Source organism: Stigmatopora argus, chromosome 8 (genome assembly GCF_051989625.1).
Source record: "Stigmatopora argus isolate UIUO_Sarg chromosome 8, RoL_Sarg_1.0, whole genome shotgun sequence".
Lineage (NCBI taxonomy): Eukaryota > Metazoa > Chordata > Actinopteri > Syngnathiformes > Syngnathidae > Stigmatopora > Stigmatopora argus.
The window spans coordinates 1,601,760-1,619,953 of NC_135394.1; the positions used below are offsets into that span (position 1 = coordinate 1,601,760).

Here is an 18,194-nt window from a genome sequence, read left to right on the forward strand (position 1 = left end):
CACATGTATTTATTATATACAGTCACTGGCATCGTATTTTTATTAACAGGAATCAAATTCATTCTTTCATTCATTTTCTGAACCGCTTTATCCTCTTTAGGGTCACGGGGGGTGCTGGAGCCTATCCCAGCTGACTTTGGGCCAGAGGCGGGGGACACCCTGAATTGATGGCCAGCCAATCACAGGGCACGAGGAGATGGACAACCATTCACACTCCCACTCATACCTAGGGGCAATTTATAGTCTTCAATCGACCTACCATGCATGTTTTTGGCAATCCATTTTATGCTTTAAAAATAGGCACAAATTAAGAAAAACATGTTATGGGTATGTCACATGTTTTGAGGTATTTTTTTTAAATCGGAATCCAAAACTGGTCTCAGTTTTTCTCTAGCATGTTGAGATTTTTTAATTGTTTTCAGTTTGACCATTTTACTATGTTACTACATGCAAATAACTAGCCATATCCTTTGGTAACACAATAGTAATCCAAAATACACATTGCAGTCATTCATGCCTGTTTCTTTTATATTTTCTTTCATGTCAAGATTTATTTTAATTTAGTTAACCTAATTCCTTTTAAATTTAAATTTATATATATATATATATATATATATATATATATATATATATATATATATATATATATATATATCCTGTCCAAACAAGCGCCCCGGCGGCTGTGTGGTTAGTGCGTCGGCCTTGACCTGGGTTCAAATCCAGGTCGGTCCACCTGTGAGCAGTATGCATGTTCTCCCCGGGCCTGACTGGGTTTTCTCTGGGTATTCCGGTTTCCCCCCAAATTCCAAAGACATGCATGGTAGGCTGATTGGACACTCTAAATTGCCCCCAGGTATGAGTGTGAGCGAGAATGGTTGTTTGTCTCCTTATGCCCTGCGATTGGCTGGCCACCAATTCAGGGAGTCCCGTGCCTGTGGCCTGAAGTCAGCTGGGATAGGCTCCAGCGGCGACCCTCGTGAGGATAAAGCGGTTCAGAAAATGAGATGAAAGATGAGATGAGACATGAACAGTTTTAGCAAGAGTTCAGTGTCTTTGGTAGCCATGTGAACGATGTTCTTTAACCAATAAGAATGTCACCATTGCAATCATCACCAAGCCAAATGCGACAGCCCAGAGGATAATACGGATCATCCTCTTTTTATAATCTGCCAAACATTCTTCCCCTGAAAAAGATTTTTCAAAAAAGAAAAACAGTTGTTGTTTTTTAATATATGAGTGTCAGGCAAATAGAAGTTCATTCACCTTCTCCAAAAGCTCCATTGGGGACATTGAATGCCTGCATCTGGAGAGATACCAGTTTAATACTCATTTCTTGCGATGCCAAAAACACATTTGCAGATTTGCACCTAATGCTTTGACCATATGATGCTGCAAACAGCTTTCCATGTGACACTGAACCCAAGTAAGTCTTATCTGAAGAAGAACAAGAAAGAAACTTGGTCTACATTTTCCAACAGTGACGTCATGCAACATTTCTATTTGGACTTACGTACTGGCACATGCAAAGCAAACAGGCTGAGGAGACAAAGAAGCTGTCAGCCCGTTGACATAATATTGATTCTTTTCCTGAAAAGAGAAGGCAAAAAGTACTTCAGTCATACCATGGTTTAGGTTTACATTTCTGTGTTCTATACAATTACAAAACTGTTTGTGATGTACCTTTTTGAAGGTGAACTGCAAGGTAGCAGAATTGTCAGCTAGTGTGAGAGATAAAACAGCTGATTGCCAGTGACAGGTTCCACTTGCCAGAACCTTAAGAGGGTCCAAGTTGAAAAACCAACTTTTCTAGATGAATATTAAAATGATAATATATATGAATCCATTTGACTATTGACATCCATTGGGGTTGTCTACAAAAGTACACGTACAAACGCCATAAAAATCTCAAGACTATCATGGCATTCTGAAGTAAAGCACTAATCAGTGTCAGCCACGTGTCAACAAGAATGTAAACACAACCGCAACGGCTAAAAGCAAATTTAACTATTCTTAAGTGACTTTGTATTAGCCTATTGCTAAATGTCTGTGGAAAGTTTCAAACACCCCATCTAATGTCAGTGCGGGAGTGTGTTTGTTGAGAAAAAAACTTTAGATTATCGAGATTGCCTCAGAGTTGTAAAACCATTGAAGTGAATTGTCAGTCAGTCAGTCATTTTTTTTGTACCACTTAACCTCAAAAAGGCCGCGAGGGGTGCTGAAGCCTAACTTTGTGGAGCAGGCAGTGGACACTGAATTATTGGTCACCCAATCGCAGGGCACAAGGAGACGACCAACCGTACATGCTCACAGTCATACCTAGGGCCAATTTAGATTGTTCAACCAACCTACTAAGCGTGGTTTTGGGACGTGGGAGAAAACCAGAGTACCTGGAGAAACCCCACGCAAACCCGGGGAGAAACTGACACACAGCAAGGTCTGAACCTGGGATCTAACCTGCTGAACTGGGAGGTTCAAGTGAGTGAATACTAAAAGTTTTGTATAATTTTGCAAAGTTTCGTGTCATTGAGCAGCCCAATGGACGTGTGGTTTTACGCGCCAGCCTCACAGTTCTGGGGTTGGGGGTTCGGTTCCAGGTTGGTCTTCTTTGTGTGGGGTTTGTATGTTCTCTGCGGGCTTGTGTCCCAAAAACATGCAGGGAAGCTGGTTGAGCACGCGTCTGCTAGTGCCCTGCAATTGGTCAGCCACTGATTCAGCCTGACCTCCACCTGGTACCCATAGTTGGCTGAGATAGGCTCCAGCGACCCTTGTGGGGATAATCGATACGGAAAATGAATGAATGAATTGTGTCATTGAATAATGGTTGTACCATATTTTTTTAATTATTATAAGTCGCAGTTTTTTTCATAGTTTGGGCGGGGGTGCGACTTGTACTCTGGTGCAACTTATGTGTGAAATTATCTACCTCCCAAGTTTGGGGAGTTGTTTAAAAGTGACACCGAGGATGAAGATTTCATTGGATTTAGTGATTTGGAGTGAAACTGATAGTTTGGTAAACTAATTAGCATGTTCTTTATGCTAGAGTTATCTGAATAACTCTTAATATGTTACGTCGTTACTGACATTACCAGGCATGTCAGTGATGTAACGTTAGTATACCGTACATTTATTCAGCCTGTTGTTCTCTATTTTATTTAAATTTTATATTGCCTTTCAAGATGACATGTATGTTTTTGGTGTTGAATTTTATCAAATACATTTCCCCCAGAAATGCTACTTATACTACTCCAGTGCGAATTATTTATGTTTTTTCCTTCTTAATTATGCATTTTTTGGCTGGTGCGACTTATAGTCCAGAAAATACGGTAGTCCTCAGCTGAGCAAAGTGTCAAAGTCATCACAAGGATTGCGAACTCTCACGCGCTTCCTGGGGACACACCAGTGTTTTACAGAAAGGTAAAGGAAAGGATCCACTAAATAGTTTGCCAATTGACATTCTGGGCACTTTCAAAGCAAATTGTCATGGAAATGTTTTAGTACCACTTCGACAATGCTTGCATTACATGTTAAAAAAATAAATAAATAGCATACCAGAAAATGACCAGAAAACTATGATTAACAGCATTCAAAATGTCATTACATTTAAAAGATTTTACAAATGAATAGCTTACTCATTTCCTGCTTGTTGCTATGGACAGACAGTGTTCCATGACTCACAAATAAATTGCACATTAGCACATAGTATCGTACAAAAAATAATGTTGATTGTATTTTTTGAAACAAGATAATCAATTGAATGAAAAACACACGCAGCCAAACCATGCTAAAATGACCCTGTATACACAGCTAGGAAGCAGTCAAATGTTTTACCTTTTTTATAGTGAGAATATACTGTACTCCCATGGTAGCTTTGATGCATATTTCTCCCTCTTGGCTTTTCATAGTGTAGGCTCCTGCTCAAAACCAGAGGGCAGGGACAAAACTTTAAATTGAATCCAACCTTGAGCAAAAACTGTAAAAATTTGGAACAGACTGTGTGAATAGTGAAGTGAGGAAATGTTTGTGTTTGTGTATCGTGTATACCTATCTGAGGGGCGACTTCTAAGGGCTGCAGGACTGGTTGGTAGATGTGAGCACCAATATTTGCGGCAGCAATGATCGATTCATCATTTCCAAGTACTAAATAAACATAACTCCATCACTTACAAATTATTATACATATTTATAGTTTTACCTCTGTGCTAGTTTTGCTTGGACAGTTCATTCAATTCATTTTCTCAACCGCTTTATCCTCATTAGGGTCACAGGGGTGCTGGAGCCTATCCCAGCTGGCCAGAGGCAGGGGACACCCTGAACCGGTGGCCAGGTGATCGCAGGGCACAAGGAGACGGACATCTGTGTGCACTCCCACCCATACCTAGGGGCAATTTAGAGTGTTCAATCAGCCTTCCATGCATGTTTTTGGAATGTGGGAGGAAACCAGAGTACCTGGAGGAAACCCAAGCAACAACATGCAAAGTCCACACAGGACATGGATGTTATCCCAGGACCCCAGAGCTGTGAAGGCGACGCACTAACCACTCAGCTGCCGGGCCGGTTGTTAGGACAGGACATATATAAATTTGAAAGGAAATATGTTAACTAAATTAAAATACATCTTGACATGAAAGAAAATATAAAAGAAACAGGCATCACTGCAATGTGTATTTTTGATTACTATTGTGTTACCAAAGGATATATGCCTGTTTGCGATGTCCATTTCAATTGACCCACAAGGAAATAGCATTTTAAGGTTTTTTATGTGCATGTAGCAACATAGTATAATGGTCAAACTGGAAAAAAAAATGAAAAAATCTCAACCTGCTAGAGAAAAACTGAGACCAGTTTTGGATTCCGATTTAGGAAATTACTTCAAAACATGTGACAAACCCATAACATTTTTTTCCATAATGGTTGCCTATTTTTAAAGCATAAAGGGGATTGCCCCTATGAAAAGGATGTACAGTAATTATTCATACTTGATTCTGCCAACTTCAGCTTTTCAATGGTAATAAAATGGAAATAAAATTAATCTGTAAGTTTACTCAAAACAACTATTAATGCAAACATCAATAACCATCTGTCAAATGTCTCTAAATTTGAAAAGCACGTGATAGAATTTCACAGATTCATTTTCCTTGCCAAAATACATAGCTTATGTACTATTCAATGGTACGATCACAGTTATAACAAAAAATACTTCAGAGGTAGTTAGTAGGAAGAGCAATTCAAATAATGACAGTTATGACATTGATGTTGTATATAAAATTCTCACTGCAAATGTGCATGAGTCTATGAGTCAACCAATTTATTTTCATGAATGACAGAGCACACAGCATTTTTAAACACATTACTTTAGAACTCAAATATTAAACATACCTGCATTGAAAAAAGTGAGGAAAAGCAAATACCATTCGCTTGTGTATATGCCGTGCATTCTAAAATATAAGATAAAAACAAAAACAAAAAAAGCTAATGCAATGTTAGTGGTCACGTTGCCTCACTGGTAACATCTTACTCATTATGGGTTTTTTTTCTCAGCCAACCACACTGACTTTCTCAGAGGGGAAGTCTTAAAGTAGGGTAGAACAATGTGTGACTCAGCCTAAACACCTTTTAATTTGATCTTAGAAGCCTGTCTGTGAATTTATTTTTCCATGAAGTTAAATGTTAAACATTTTTGATGTAGTTCATCTTAGCTGCTCTAAATGTTACGTTTAATGTAAAGTATGCAAATGCAAATACTAGTGAAAGATCCTAACTATCACACAACAATGAATCTTTACTGAAATCGAAGCATACCACTCTCCACACTGTCTATTGAGAGAAGCTCATTAACAAAGAAATTAAACACAAGGATTGAACATCTGCTACAAGATTTAAATGCTTCGCGTTTCTTGACTTTTGTGCAAACGCAACACTTGTTTGCTTTGCGTTAGAGATATAGTGACAGTTGGGTAGCAATTCATTTTCGGAACCACTTATCCTCACAAGGGGTGCTAGAGCCTATTCCAGCTAACTACGGGCACCAGGCGAGAGAAGCCCTGAAGCGGTGGCCAGCCAATATCAGGGCACAAGAAGACGGACAACCATTCACTCTTACAGTCATTCCTAGGGGCAATTTAGAGTGTTCAATCAGCCTACCATGCATGTTTTTGGGATGTGGGAGATAACCGGAGTGCCCGGAGAAAACCCATGCAAACTAGAAGAGAACATGCAAACTCCACACAGTGAGGACCCACCTGGAATCAAACCCTCGACCCCAAAACTGTGAGGCCAAGGCGCTAACCAATCGTCCTGCTTATATCATTAAACCAATAAATATTGCTATAACTATTTTAACACAACTTCGTGAATTTAATAAAGGACTAAAACAGAATATTATGAGCTCCCCTGACAGATTAAAGTAACCAATTTATAGCTCGTTCTGTATCAGGTTTACAGAACAGCACATTGTCATTGGAACATTTCGGTGAGACCGTTGACAATGATTCACTTATGTATCACTGAGATTGCTCAGTAATACGAATATAAGATGACCCCGTTTTTTTCAAGACTCAAATTTGAAACAAATGATTATAACAATCTATTCGAGAGCAAAAGCATGTTATTTCGCCTCATTCAAATCATGCAAATACTGTCTATCAAATCTTAATATCTGAACATTTAAATATGTCAACTAAAGTGCAGTCACATTTGTACATGAACAGCTTCTAGTTATTAAAATGTAAATTAATAGATAAAACAACAAAATTGCAATAACTGCATTAACCATCAGTGCTCTGCATTCGCTTAAAAGATATCTGGCGCCATCTAGCGTTGTGAATGGGTATCTAGACCCCGAATTCAAGACCACCGACACTTTTTCAGTCTTATTTCAATGCAAAAGACACTGTCTCATCTTCGGGCCAATATAATATTCTTCTCGACATTTAATTTGTTGCTCTATGAAGGTCAGTCCCTTCACTCTCATTATTTCACAGACAGATCTGGCACATCTAGTATGGCGAATATTTCTGGCCAACCAAACACATCCATGGCCTAAATGAGCAACTCAGCATGTTTAGGTATATAACAGCCAAAAATGAACTCATTATTGTTAAAAAAAATTACAAAAATTCAGTATAACAATTAGGGATGAAAAACCTCTATCACAATACTAGTGGTAACTGGAGAGCTAAATATTTTTTTCAGGTGATGCTGGCTTGGATTGTCAAATCTATTGTCAAATTTAATGTTATAATGTATTGTTCAATTTGTCAACTGCACATGGTGAGCAACAAATGGATTAAAAATCTGCAAACTACATGAGAAGTTCAGTGCACTGGATAAATCAAAGTGGTGGAGGGCAAAGGTCGTCTAGGACAAAGTACCCGGTAAACACACAAACCACGCACATAAGTGAAATGTGCCCTATAAGGAAAACAGAGATTCCTTATATATATATGGGTGGTAGAAAGGCAAATATATGTATATTATATATATAATTCATAAACACATTAACTAAGGACATCATTGTATTACAGAATATAATGCAAATGTCGATGCTACAAGTTTTAAATTGATCTAATAAAATAAAATGTTTTGGGAGCTGGATCATTTCGAACACAACTGTTTGTAGGATAGTAATGCTATGGGTCCATGCCGTATATAGGATAAATGAAAAAAAATATTTAAACATTCTGAAAAATATAAAATAATATATATAAATAATAAGTAAAAATATATTTTAATATTTCTGTCTAGAAAGGCAAATATATGTATATATATATATATATATATATATATATATATATATATATATATATATATATATATATATATTTGCCTTTCTCGCCAGAAAGACTCAAATATATTTTTACTTATTATTTATATATATTATTTTATATATACTTCACAAAGGTATGTACACATATCATCAACACACACTTTCTTGCTAGTTAATTTGTAGTATTAACTAAGTAACTAAATGTACATATATTTGCCTTTCTACCACCCATACTTAGTTAATACTACAAATTAATTAGCAAGAAAGTGTGTGTTTGATGATATGTGTACGTACATACTTTTGTGAAGTGACTGATGATAGCAGTGTGTGTCTCATCTACTGCATCTCTCAGATTTTTAACTGAACAGGTCAAACAATCAAACAAACATTTACTCTCCTTGTCACAGGATACGTGCGTGTGGGTGTGCTTGTGTATTCTGCCTGCCCTGCTGGCCTGTGTGATGATCACTGAGTCATCATCCTTCTCAGCTCCTACATTTTCAGGAAAGCTTCATTCTATCGTTCATTGCAGGGTCGTGTTGAATCGGATCAACAGCACCCCTCCGTAAATCTCCTTGAACTGTAAGAGCAGCACGTTCTTTCATTGCAGGGTTTCAAGTTTATTGAATGTTTTACACCGATTTAAATAGATTTGCACATGCAAGCTAGTTTTTAAAGCTGGGGCTGACATTCTTGGTCTTTATCTCCTTTTTTTAGAGTGGTGAAGAACCGAGCACAATGAGGAGTGGAGTGCGTCTGTGTATGATGGTCCTGTTGGGTTTCGCTTTTAGCCAGGTAAGGCCATTTTAGCATCTTTAAAATGAGCAATGCACCTAAAAACTTAATTACTCACAAGGGGATTATACATTTTAAGGTAGTAAACAATTATTATTAGTAGTATTTTTATCCCACAGAAGGCAACCCAACAGTGTAAAAATTATATAGCCTGTCTCTGGTGAAATAAATGGAATTTATGCTGTAAAAAATGCATTACCAATTGAATTAGTCCCTAACTTCACAGTGCATCTATTCCTTGATACCTTATCAAGGTCACGGGGGGTCAGACCTTATTCCTATTTTTAATGTATTATTATTTTGTTTTATTGTCAGTTCACTCTGTCTCCAAAGCTATAGGCACACAATACTGACCAACTCTTTTTTTTAAATATATTCTCGGCTCTGTGCTTTATCACATTCACTTGAGTGAAGATTTAAATATAAGTACCTTCAAACAAGCAAACAAAGGAAGGCCAGAGCTAGAATTTAAAAACGTTCTAACTCTGAAGCTGACGTGCTAACCTAAAGGCAACAGCTGCTGCCGCTGCCATGTATGTATAGTACAAAATACAGTGTAATTTTAAAAAAAAAGTATTTTCCCATGAGTTTTTTCAAAGTCAGTTTTACACACTAATTAAATCATTGCATTTTGTCAAAGAATATTCAAAATCTATTATCAAGACTCACACAGATCCAAAACTATTAATATTGTGCAGTTAGACGTTGTTTTTGTAACAGTTTGCCTCTGCATAGTGGAAACCAATGACATAAGGATGACAAAAGGCAAAAATTCTGGCAGAGAGCATATGGCTAAATGGAAAACAGTAGTTGAGACTCGTTGACTTGATCGTGTGAGGAGTCTGAATACAAAATTGAAAGTGAGTCGGGGGAGGAAGTAAGTCCTGAAGAACATGATTCTAGGAAGAATTTACCATACAAGCTCAAACCGGAGGCAGAATCTTTATAACACAGCGCACGTAAATGCGCAAACAAGAGAGACCCCGACACAGAAGCATCTTGGCCTACATTAACATCAGATCTCAGGCACTATCTTACATTTTCCGGTACTCGGTCGTTTGGTCGCCGGTCTTTTGGTCGCCGGTCTTTTGGTCACCGGTCTTTTGGTTGCCCAGAAGGTTATTGATAATTACCATTTAAATCGTTGCTCAAATTCCCTAAATACGAACTGTGAATTATTATTTAGTCATACTTAATGCCCTATTAATTATTAGGCAAAAGAAAAGCTCCAAATTTCCCGTACTTTTATTGTGTATTGTTGGAGAACTTGTTAAGACGATGACTGACGTCCCTTCCTAAGGGGACAACTCATGTACATACAAACTCTTATACACTCACACGTCCGCTCAGTGAAACTGCTCAGGGCCATTGTTGGCTTTTATTGATGCGTATACCGTGTTGTTTTACCTTGTTTTGTCGATGGTCTTTTGGTCGCCGGTCTTTTGGTTGCCCGTTGTTTGGGTCCGGGCGACCAAAAGACCGGCGACCAAAAGACGGCGACCAAAAGATGGCCACCAAAAGACCGGCGACCAAACGACCGCACACGTATTTTCCCCTCTCAACTATGGGGTGCCGTTTATAAAGCTGCATCTGCTACAAAGGACAGCAACTCTAAATCTTAAATCCCAATCCCACTCGGTCCCAGTGTGACTGTGAGTGTGAACGGTTGTGTGTCTCTGTGTGCCCTACGACTGACTGGCAACCATTTCGGGGTGTCGTTGGCTTTTTACCTGAAGTCAGCTGGGATAGGCTCTAGCACCAGCGACCCTAACAAGGATAAGCGTTGTTATTAAAATGAATGAATGAATGTATGCAAATTGAAATGACCGGTGACCGGAAGACGCAAAAGTGGGAGGGGCTCAAACTCTGTTTGTGTTGTTCGATATTGAACAAAACCTACTCAACGGCAGGAATCGGGTTTTGGAAATGGATCATTGTGATAATAACAGTATCTAGGTAAAAATAAACATTTTGAGAAATTTGATTACAGAGTATTTTGTGTTTTTCGAGTCATTTTTACTTATGTACGGAGACTTTAGGCCAGTATAGCTATTACTATAACAAGGCAAGATGGTTTGTATTGCTTGTAAGTGTAGGGTTTATCCCCTTCACCTCCACTTTATCAGTTCAACAGAGCCATACCATGACATTTTAGAAAAATATATATGGAATATATGGGTGGCCTGGTGACGCGAGTGGCTAGCGAATCGACTTCACAGCTCTGGGGTCCTGGGTTCGAGTCCAGGTTAGTCCACCTGTATGGAGTTTGCATGTTCTAACCCGGGCTTGCGTGGGTTTCCTCTGGGTACTCTGGTTTCCTCCCACATTCCAAATACATGCATGGTAGGCTGATTGGATGATTTAAATTGCCCCTAGGTATGAGTGTGAGTGTGCATGGTTGTCCGTCTCATTGTGCCCTGCGATCGGTTGACCACCGATTCAAGGCCCCACCAACGACCCTAATGAGGATAAAGTGGTTAAGAAAATGAGATAAGGAATATATAAAGAAATGGACAAATACAAATGTTTTCTGGTAAGAGCACATTGCCTAGAGAAGCAATAGAAATCATATTTTCAAGTTCCTGGATTAAATTGGTGGGATCCAAAGATATATATTTTCCCAAAGCCAGAAATCCTTGCCCCCCCCTCTCAATAGTAGTATTTGTCTGTTTCCTTTCTCATTATGTTATTATAAATGTTATCATTGTTCTTCCAAGCATACCTTTCCTTCCAAGTTTTTTTACTCTGTCAATATTTGCCTTTTGAAGGACCCCCAACCCGGAGTTCACATCTTTTGCGATGATCCATCTGTTGAGAGCGCGGTTACAAGTGCCTTACACTTTTTCAATGAAAAGTTGGACACTAGCTACAAATTGGCTCTCTTTCAGATATTGAAAGCCACCAAGGTAAGGAAAGTCTTAAGTGACCTGTTTTTTGCAATAGGAAATCTATTATGTTATCATATCATTTATTACATGAGACATAATATATCGATAAGTCACAGTTCTTCATAGAACTTTTTCATTCATGTTGAAATTGACAGAAAAATGCAAATGTCGATGCTACAAGTTTTAATTTGATCTAATTATGAATAAAATAAAATGTTTTGGGAGATGGATCATTTCGAACACAACTGTTTAATGCCATGGATAGTAATGCCATGGTACCCATGCTGTAAATATAGGATATATAAAAAATAATTATTCAAACATTTTGAAAAATATAAAATAAATATATATAAATAATAAGTAAAAATATATTTGAATCTTTCTGGGGTTAAAGATCTGTAAATGTAAATATGTATTCATCGTGTTTTATTGAATTGAGATGGATTTGATAATTTGGTATTTACGAATATTACAAAATGTTGTTCAACTACTGTAAATTATCTTTGCTTTACAGTTGCTCCTCTCACCGAGGGAAGTTTGTAGGGGTTCCTCTTTTACTTTAAAGAACCTCCAAGTGTCATTCATGCTTAAAAAAAATAGAAAAATAAATAAATCAGCTATTTTTGAGCCCAAGCAACTAAACAATGTGTTCTCGTCTGTATGTTTTTTTTCTCCCAGTCAGAGAACGGTTCCGAATCTTTCTATTCACTGCAGTTTTCCAGCAGAATAAGCGACTGTCTTGCAGGAAGTCCGAAACCCTGGACAGACTGCAAATATCACCCTTATGGGCGTAACGTAATCATATTTCATGAAACTAATTTCTGTTGGAGGAATTTGGCACTAAAAAGCTTTTGTTATATATTTAGGATTAACAAACTCTTTTTAAAAAAATGTTTCCCAAAGGCTCCGATCTCATGCAATGCCACAGTCATCATAAAAGACGCTGAAATAGACACTATCCAGGCCGACTGTCCACTTGGTGAGTCATTCAGTTCATATTTGAATTGTATCTTGAAATATGAGAAGTGGAGGATGCATTATTAACATGCACAACATAGTTTATTTGGAAATAAAAGAGCATTTAAAATCAAATGGTTTCGAATGAACCAGCACTAGCTGCATGGACGGTCGATATACAGTGGTACCTCAAGATACGAGCTTAATTCGTTCCGGGACTGAGCTCGTATGTCGATTTACTCGTAACTCAAATGAACGTTTCCCATAGAAATGAACTAAAAACAAATTAATTTGTTCCAACCCCCTTAAAAACACCCAAAATAGGATATTGAATTGGAAAAACATTTTATTAGTTTCGGGGAGAGAGACAGTGCCCATGATGTTCTTATGAGCAGCCTCTCGTGTCCGCTGTATGCTCGTATATCAAAATATGTGTCGTATCTCAAAATAAATATTTGCCCGAAATTTTACTCGTATTTCAAATTGCTCGTATGTCGGGGCACTCGTATGTCGAGGTACCACTGTATAGAGTACCACAAAAGCCAAATAATATATACATATTACTTTTTCTGAGAATGTACGTGTGTTTGCTTTTGTGTGTTTGTCCGTTAATATCGGACAAAATGGAAACAACACTGTACATCCAATTTGAATGTGGTTTTGAACAAAAATTGCAAATGTATGTCTCTAGGATGTTACCGCTCTCGATTTTTGAATTTGGGCCCCAGTTTTTAAAAAAATCGATTTTTCTAACTGGGAGTTGCATTTTTAAGGTCAAAAAGTGCAACTTTGGGCTCAGTTTTTCGGTACATGCGAAACTTTTAGACAAAAATTACTTTGATTATTTAAAGCCCCATGGAGATGCAAACATTTTAAGCCTGTCTTTTTCCAGGTTAATGGCTGCATGTAGCAAATAATCCATAAAAACCCTAGATTTTGGACACTCGAGTGCATTCTAAAAAACAACCTATTACTATGTTCGGCACGTTTTACAGCTGCATTTTACATCTAACAAGCACTTCAATTGGTGCTTCATGTCCAGGTGAAGATCAAGTGTTGGTTTCCGTTTCATCTCCTTCAAAAAAACGATTCATCCAGGCATGATCGGCAAGTTTGAGGGTAGCCTTTTGCAACTTTGGGTCAATTTTTCCGATACACGCAAACCAGCCAGACCAATACATCTCTGCTTTTTCCATAGCACAATACAGAGACAAACATTGCATGCATGTCTTATTCCAAGTTATCTGTACTGCAGAGCTAAAATTCGATAAAACACTCAACTTTGGATCGAAAGTGGAGAGGCTTTGTCGCCCAAGCATGTACTAAATTATTTCAAAATACACACCTTTGCAGGCGGCCCGACGGCTTGAGTGGTTAGCACATTGGCCTCACAGCTGTGGGGTCCTGGGTTCAAATCCAGGTCTATCCACCTGTGGGGAGTTTGCATGTTCTCACCGGGCCTGGGTGGGTTTTCTCCGGGTACTCCAGTTTCCTGCCACATTCCAAAGACATGCATGGTAAGCTGATTGGACACTCTAATTTGCCCCTAGGTATGAGTGTGAGAGTGAATGGTTGTTCGTCTGCGATTGGCCTGCCACAGAGTCAGTGTACCCCGCCTCTGGCCCGAAGTCAGCTGGGCTAGGCTCCAGCACCCCCCGTGACCCTATTGATGATAAAACTGTTCAGAAAATGAATGAATACACTCCTCAATCAAACTGAAAATATGTCCAATCCATTTTAACTGGAAGGGGCTGGAAACAATGAAATGATTTGATTATCACTTCTAGCCCTTAGTTGAAATGGATTAAACGTCTATTGCCAAAAATAGTAGCCAAAACGTTTACCTACAAGAGATTTATAAAACAAAACAAAATAAAAATATTAATTAAATTCACAGAATAAACTATGATCTAGCAACACTTTTTTGAATATAGTATTGCTGTCATTTGTTTTTCAATTTATTTAAAAAAAAAGAATGTGTTTTTTGGTGTTTCATTTGTTTTAATTAATTGTATTTGATTAATAATTTATATTGTATTACTGTTTTCTCTAATTTGCATGTTTTTATTCATATTCCATACCGCGCATCCTCAAAAGTGTTGCTATAGCCTGACCCAGCTAACTTCAGGTGAAATGCAGACTACACCATAAACTGGTCGCCAGTCAGGAATTAAATCTCCTTGTCTCCTTGTGCCCTGCGATTGGCTGGCCACCAACTTAGGGTATCCCCCGCTTCTGGCCCGAAGTCAGCTGGGATAGGCTCCAGCACCCCCCGCAACCTTAGTGAGGATGGAGAGGTTCAGAAAATGAGATGAGATGAGATATAGTATATAATTTAGTTTGTAATTAGCTTGGATAGGCTTGACACTAAAGAAGGTAAGAAGTGAAAAAAATGGATGGATGAAGTTAAAACACATCTGCGCTTACTTTTTTGTGTCCAGATGACTATATTGTGCCAGAAAGAGCTTCCTGTCTGGGCTGTCCGACAGCGATAAATGAAAACTCAGAGGACCTTAAAGTCCCTCTATCAGTGTCCATCTCAAAGTTTAACTCCATCTCCAACTCGACACACCTGTTCAATCTTAACAACATTGAACACGCAACAAGACAGGTAAAGGTGTTTGAGTTGGTTTGGTAAAATAAATAATTACTCATGTTTTCCCAACTTGCTTTGCAGGTGGTAGCTGGTTTCCGATTTAAATTGAGATTTGACATGAGAAAGACCATCTGTGCCAAGGCTGAACACGCTGAACTCAGTGACCTGTGTGTGCATAATGATGAGGAAATGGTAAACATGAGCACAAGAGTTAACCCGCGCCGTGTGTTCTGTTCACAAAATTTGTTAAGCGCTATCTCTGTTGTGTGTGTGCACAGGAGTTTGTTAACTGTAATTCCACAGTGGATGTAGCACCTTGGAGACTTGTGCCCCCTCAGGCCAACATAGAGTGTGAAGACGGTCCTCTCCATCCTCCAGTAGGCCCTCCGTGATGATTACAATAACAAAATCACAATCCACCTTTGAATCATTCCAGAATTGCAGGACATTTTACGTCCATCCTTGAAATTTTAAATAATCAACATACAAAATAAAATAAAATAAAAAGTTTCTAAGCAATAAAAAAAGTAACCCTAACTTACAACCACAATGACCAGATGATAAACAGTATAGATAGATTAGATTATAACTTTATTTAATCCCGTATTTGGGAAATTTCTTGGTTGCAGTAGCAAGACAGACACAAGACACACAAGACATTGTAGACCTAGGTAAAAAACTGGAGCACACACAAGAAGTCCACAAGTTGGGGACCTTCTGCAGACTGAGGCTGAGGTTACCGCACAGTCCCTCTAGTCTGGGGGTTTTAAAGATCATCTTCCTTGCCTAATAATAATATATTATACAACAATATCACATGTATAATAATAGATAACATATTATATATTGAGCTGGCTGAATGTGTAGGGGTTCGCTCGCCTGACTTCAGATAGGGCAGGCCTGATTCTTTCCCACTGTATGATTGTGAGTGTGAATGGTCGTCTGTCTTTCTCTGTGCCCGATGGCTGGCTGGTGACCAGTCTAGGGTGTCGTCTGTCTTTCGCCCAAATTCAGGTGGGATAGGCTTCAGCAACCCCCCGCAACCGCAATGAATGAATGAATACTATATAGTATTTAAAAAAAACTGCTTAAATAAAAATTGGGGACGTTTCTAAAAAACATTTCTAATGTTAATTAGTATTAGTGGAACATGTCTCACAATAATAACTCTGTTACAATAGCATTTTTATCATGGCATAAAAAGAGAAAAGCAGTGAATTACAAAATATGATTGATTTGACGTGGCGGCCTGGCGGATGAGTGGTTAGCGCGTCGGCTTCACAGTGGGGTCTGGGGTACTGGGTTTAAATCCAGGTCGGTCCACCTTGTGATTCCATTCCTTGTGCCCTGTGATTGGCTGGCAACCAATTCAGGGTGTTTCCCCCGTCTCTGGCACGAAGTCAGCTGGGATAGACTCCAGAACCCCTCGTGACCCTAGTGAGGATAAAGCGGTTCAGAAAATGAGATGAGATAGATTTGACATCAGTTTTTCAAAAGAATGAGAAGAAATTTATGTCCTCTTTTATCATTTTCATCAAATAGTTAGCCTTGATTGAATGTCTCATGCTGCCTCATGCAACCAAATTATGGATATGATCAGACTAGGACTAATATATATTTCTTTTAACAGCAAAATAAACCTGTACCCCTGAAAAAAAATACCATTAGTAGAGATCAGTAAACATGTCTTAATACCTAGTATGGTGAATATGAAATAAATAATGTAAAATATATATAACCTTACCATTGATCTGCAAGATGAACCAAGCAATAGTTTATTAGCTACTATTGACAAATGTGTAGCAAAAACCAGAGAAGTGAAGGCTTAATTGTCACAAATTTTGACCCTTCTACAGATGATGGACAATCAGCCAATGGCAAGGCGCCTGCCTCCTGGCTGGACTCCCTTCAGGTCTGAAATAGTTCCCCAATCCCAAACAACAACGTTAGTAACAGACAAAGAGGTGTCATCCGAGGAGGACACAACAAGCACGCCTCCCATTGCTGCCAACGAAAACCCCTTCCACTGCCCGTCCAAGCCCTGGAAGAAATTTTACCCTGCCCATCCTGATATTCCAACACTGGACCACACAGCACCGGCCCCCACACACAAGCCTCTCCTTGATGAAGATCTTCTGGGATGAATGCTTCATCTAGGGAACATAGCTCCTGCTTTATAATCTCTTTCACCTTATATTGAACTGGTTTAAAGGAATATCTCAGTTCTGCAACAATGTTAAAACAAACTAAGAAAGGGTATGATTCCAATTGGACATTTCTAAGATTCTGTGGCTGTGTATCACTGTAATCTAGAGGTGAAAATACTTGCTATGGGTAAAGATATACAAATGAATCTTGTTCTACCTTTTTTTCTGGGCTGTTGTTGTTTCTAATGAAACAGGAGTTAATTTTTAAAATCAATTATACCTGTATTTTGTTTGTTTGTTTGTTTCCTTCAAAATTTGAAAAACTTTGAAAATACAACAGTGAACAATGTACCGGATTTTCTCCACACAAAAAAATCATTTTAAAGCAGTGGCATGCCAGAAAACAAAAATAAAGGGATTCCTGTCAATTATATCTTGCATATATTTTTATTAAGAGGCCTGTTGATCTAAGACGGATAATCTGCAGTTTGTGCAAAAACACAGACGGTCTGGTCAATGTTTAACAAAAGTATTTGTACATTTTCACAGAACACCCAGATGGAGTCACTCAGTACAGATATACAAATGTTTGCCCTGTGATCAGGTGGCAAACAGAAACAACAGTAAAAATGGTAATGCAAAAATTAACCATGTATTCCGAAAGGAAGCAATTTAAGGCATTTGTTTACAAATATACATATATGTAACTACTTGGCAAGAAGGACACTATATATCTTAATCCAATCTCATGCTGATAGGCTGAGAAAATAATACACTGGCTCGATGTACATCATTCATAGTATAGGCTAAGGTTTTGTTTTTGTCAAAATGGCATATCCTGAAAATGTAAGACAGTTAAAATAAACAACAAGACAGTATGCATATAATCATACATAGTATATACATAACATCATTACAGATTGGCCACAAGTGGTTTTAAACAATGATTTCAGTAGGCAGGAATCTCAAATTCTCAAGATTATTTTACCTTCAAACATATTTAACTACCCAAAACTATTTATGTTCATACCTAGAGAAAGTTTAAG

General features: G+C 38.2%; 2 protein-coding genes across 2 annotated transcripts; one reads left to right on the forward strand and one right to left on the reverse strand.

The window, feature by feature from the left end:
• Positions 1-1,023: 1,023 nt before the first annotated feature.
• lamp3 (lysosomal associated membrane protein 3) lies at positions 1,024-5,519 on the reverse strand. Its single transcript, XM_077607488.1, has 7 exons — positions 5,516-5,519; positions 4,042-4,137; positions 3,829-3,911; positions 1,681-1,806; positions 1,515-1,587; positions 1,264-1,434; positions 1,024-1,184 (listed from the first exon to the last, which is right to left on the reverse strand). Exons 1-7 carry the CDS (start codon positions 5,517-5,519, stop codon positions 1,045-1,047), a joined length of 693 nt encoding a protein of 230 aa, XP_077463614.1. The 3' UTR covers positions 1,024-1,044.
• A 2,677-nt stretch (positions 5,520-8,196) lies between these two features.
• On the forward strand, positions 8,197-17,579 carry kng1 (kininogen 1). The gene is made up of 9 exons (XM_077606403.1): positions 8,197-8,347; positions 8,483-8,560; positions 11,329-11,466; positions 12,127-12,243; positions 12,352-12,427; positions 14,847-15,016; positions 15,083-15,193; positions 15,280-15,378; positions 16,858-17,579. Exons 2-9 carry the CDS (start codon positions 8,504-8,506, stop codon positions 17,143-17,145), a joined length of 1,056 nt encoding a protein of 351 aa, XP_077462529.1. The 5' UTR covers positions 8,197-8,347; positions 8,483-8,503; the 3' UTR covers positions 17,146-17,579.
• The last annotated feature ends 615 nt before the right edge of the window (positions 17,580-18,194 follow it).

Coding starts and splice junctions, on each gene's coding strand:
- lamp3 (XM_077607488.1), bottom strand. Junction 1,807..3,828: donor ATATTCTCACTATAAAAAAG/GTAAAACATTTG, acceptor ATATTCATCTAG/AAAAGTTGGTTTTTCAACTT. Junction 1,185..1,263: donor CAATGGAGCTTTTGGAGAAG/GTGAATGAACTT, acceptor AATCTTTTTCAG/GGGAAGAATGTTTGGCAGAT.
- kng1 (XM_077606403.1), top strand. CDS start 8,504: ATGAGGAGTGGAGTGCGTCTGTGTATGATGGTCCTGTTGGGTTTCGCT. Junction 12,428..14,846: donor CCAGGCCGACTGTCCACTTG/GTGAGTCATTCA, acceptor TTTTGTGTCCAG/ATGACTATATTGTGCCAGAA. Junction 15,194..15,279: donor TGCATAATGATGAGGAAATG/GTAAACATGAGC, acceptor GTGTGTGCACAG/GAGTTTGTTAACTGTAATTC.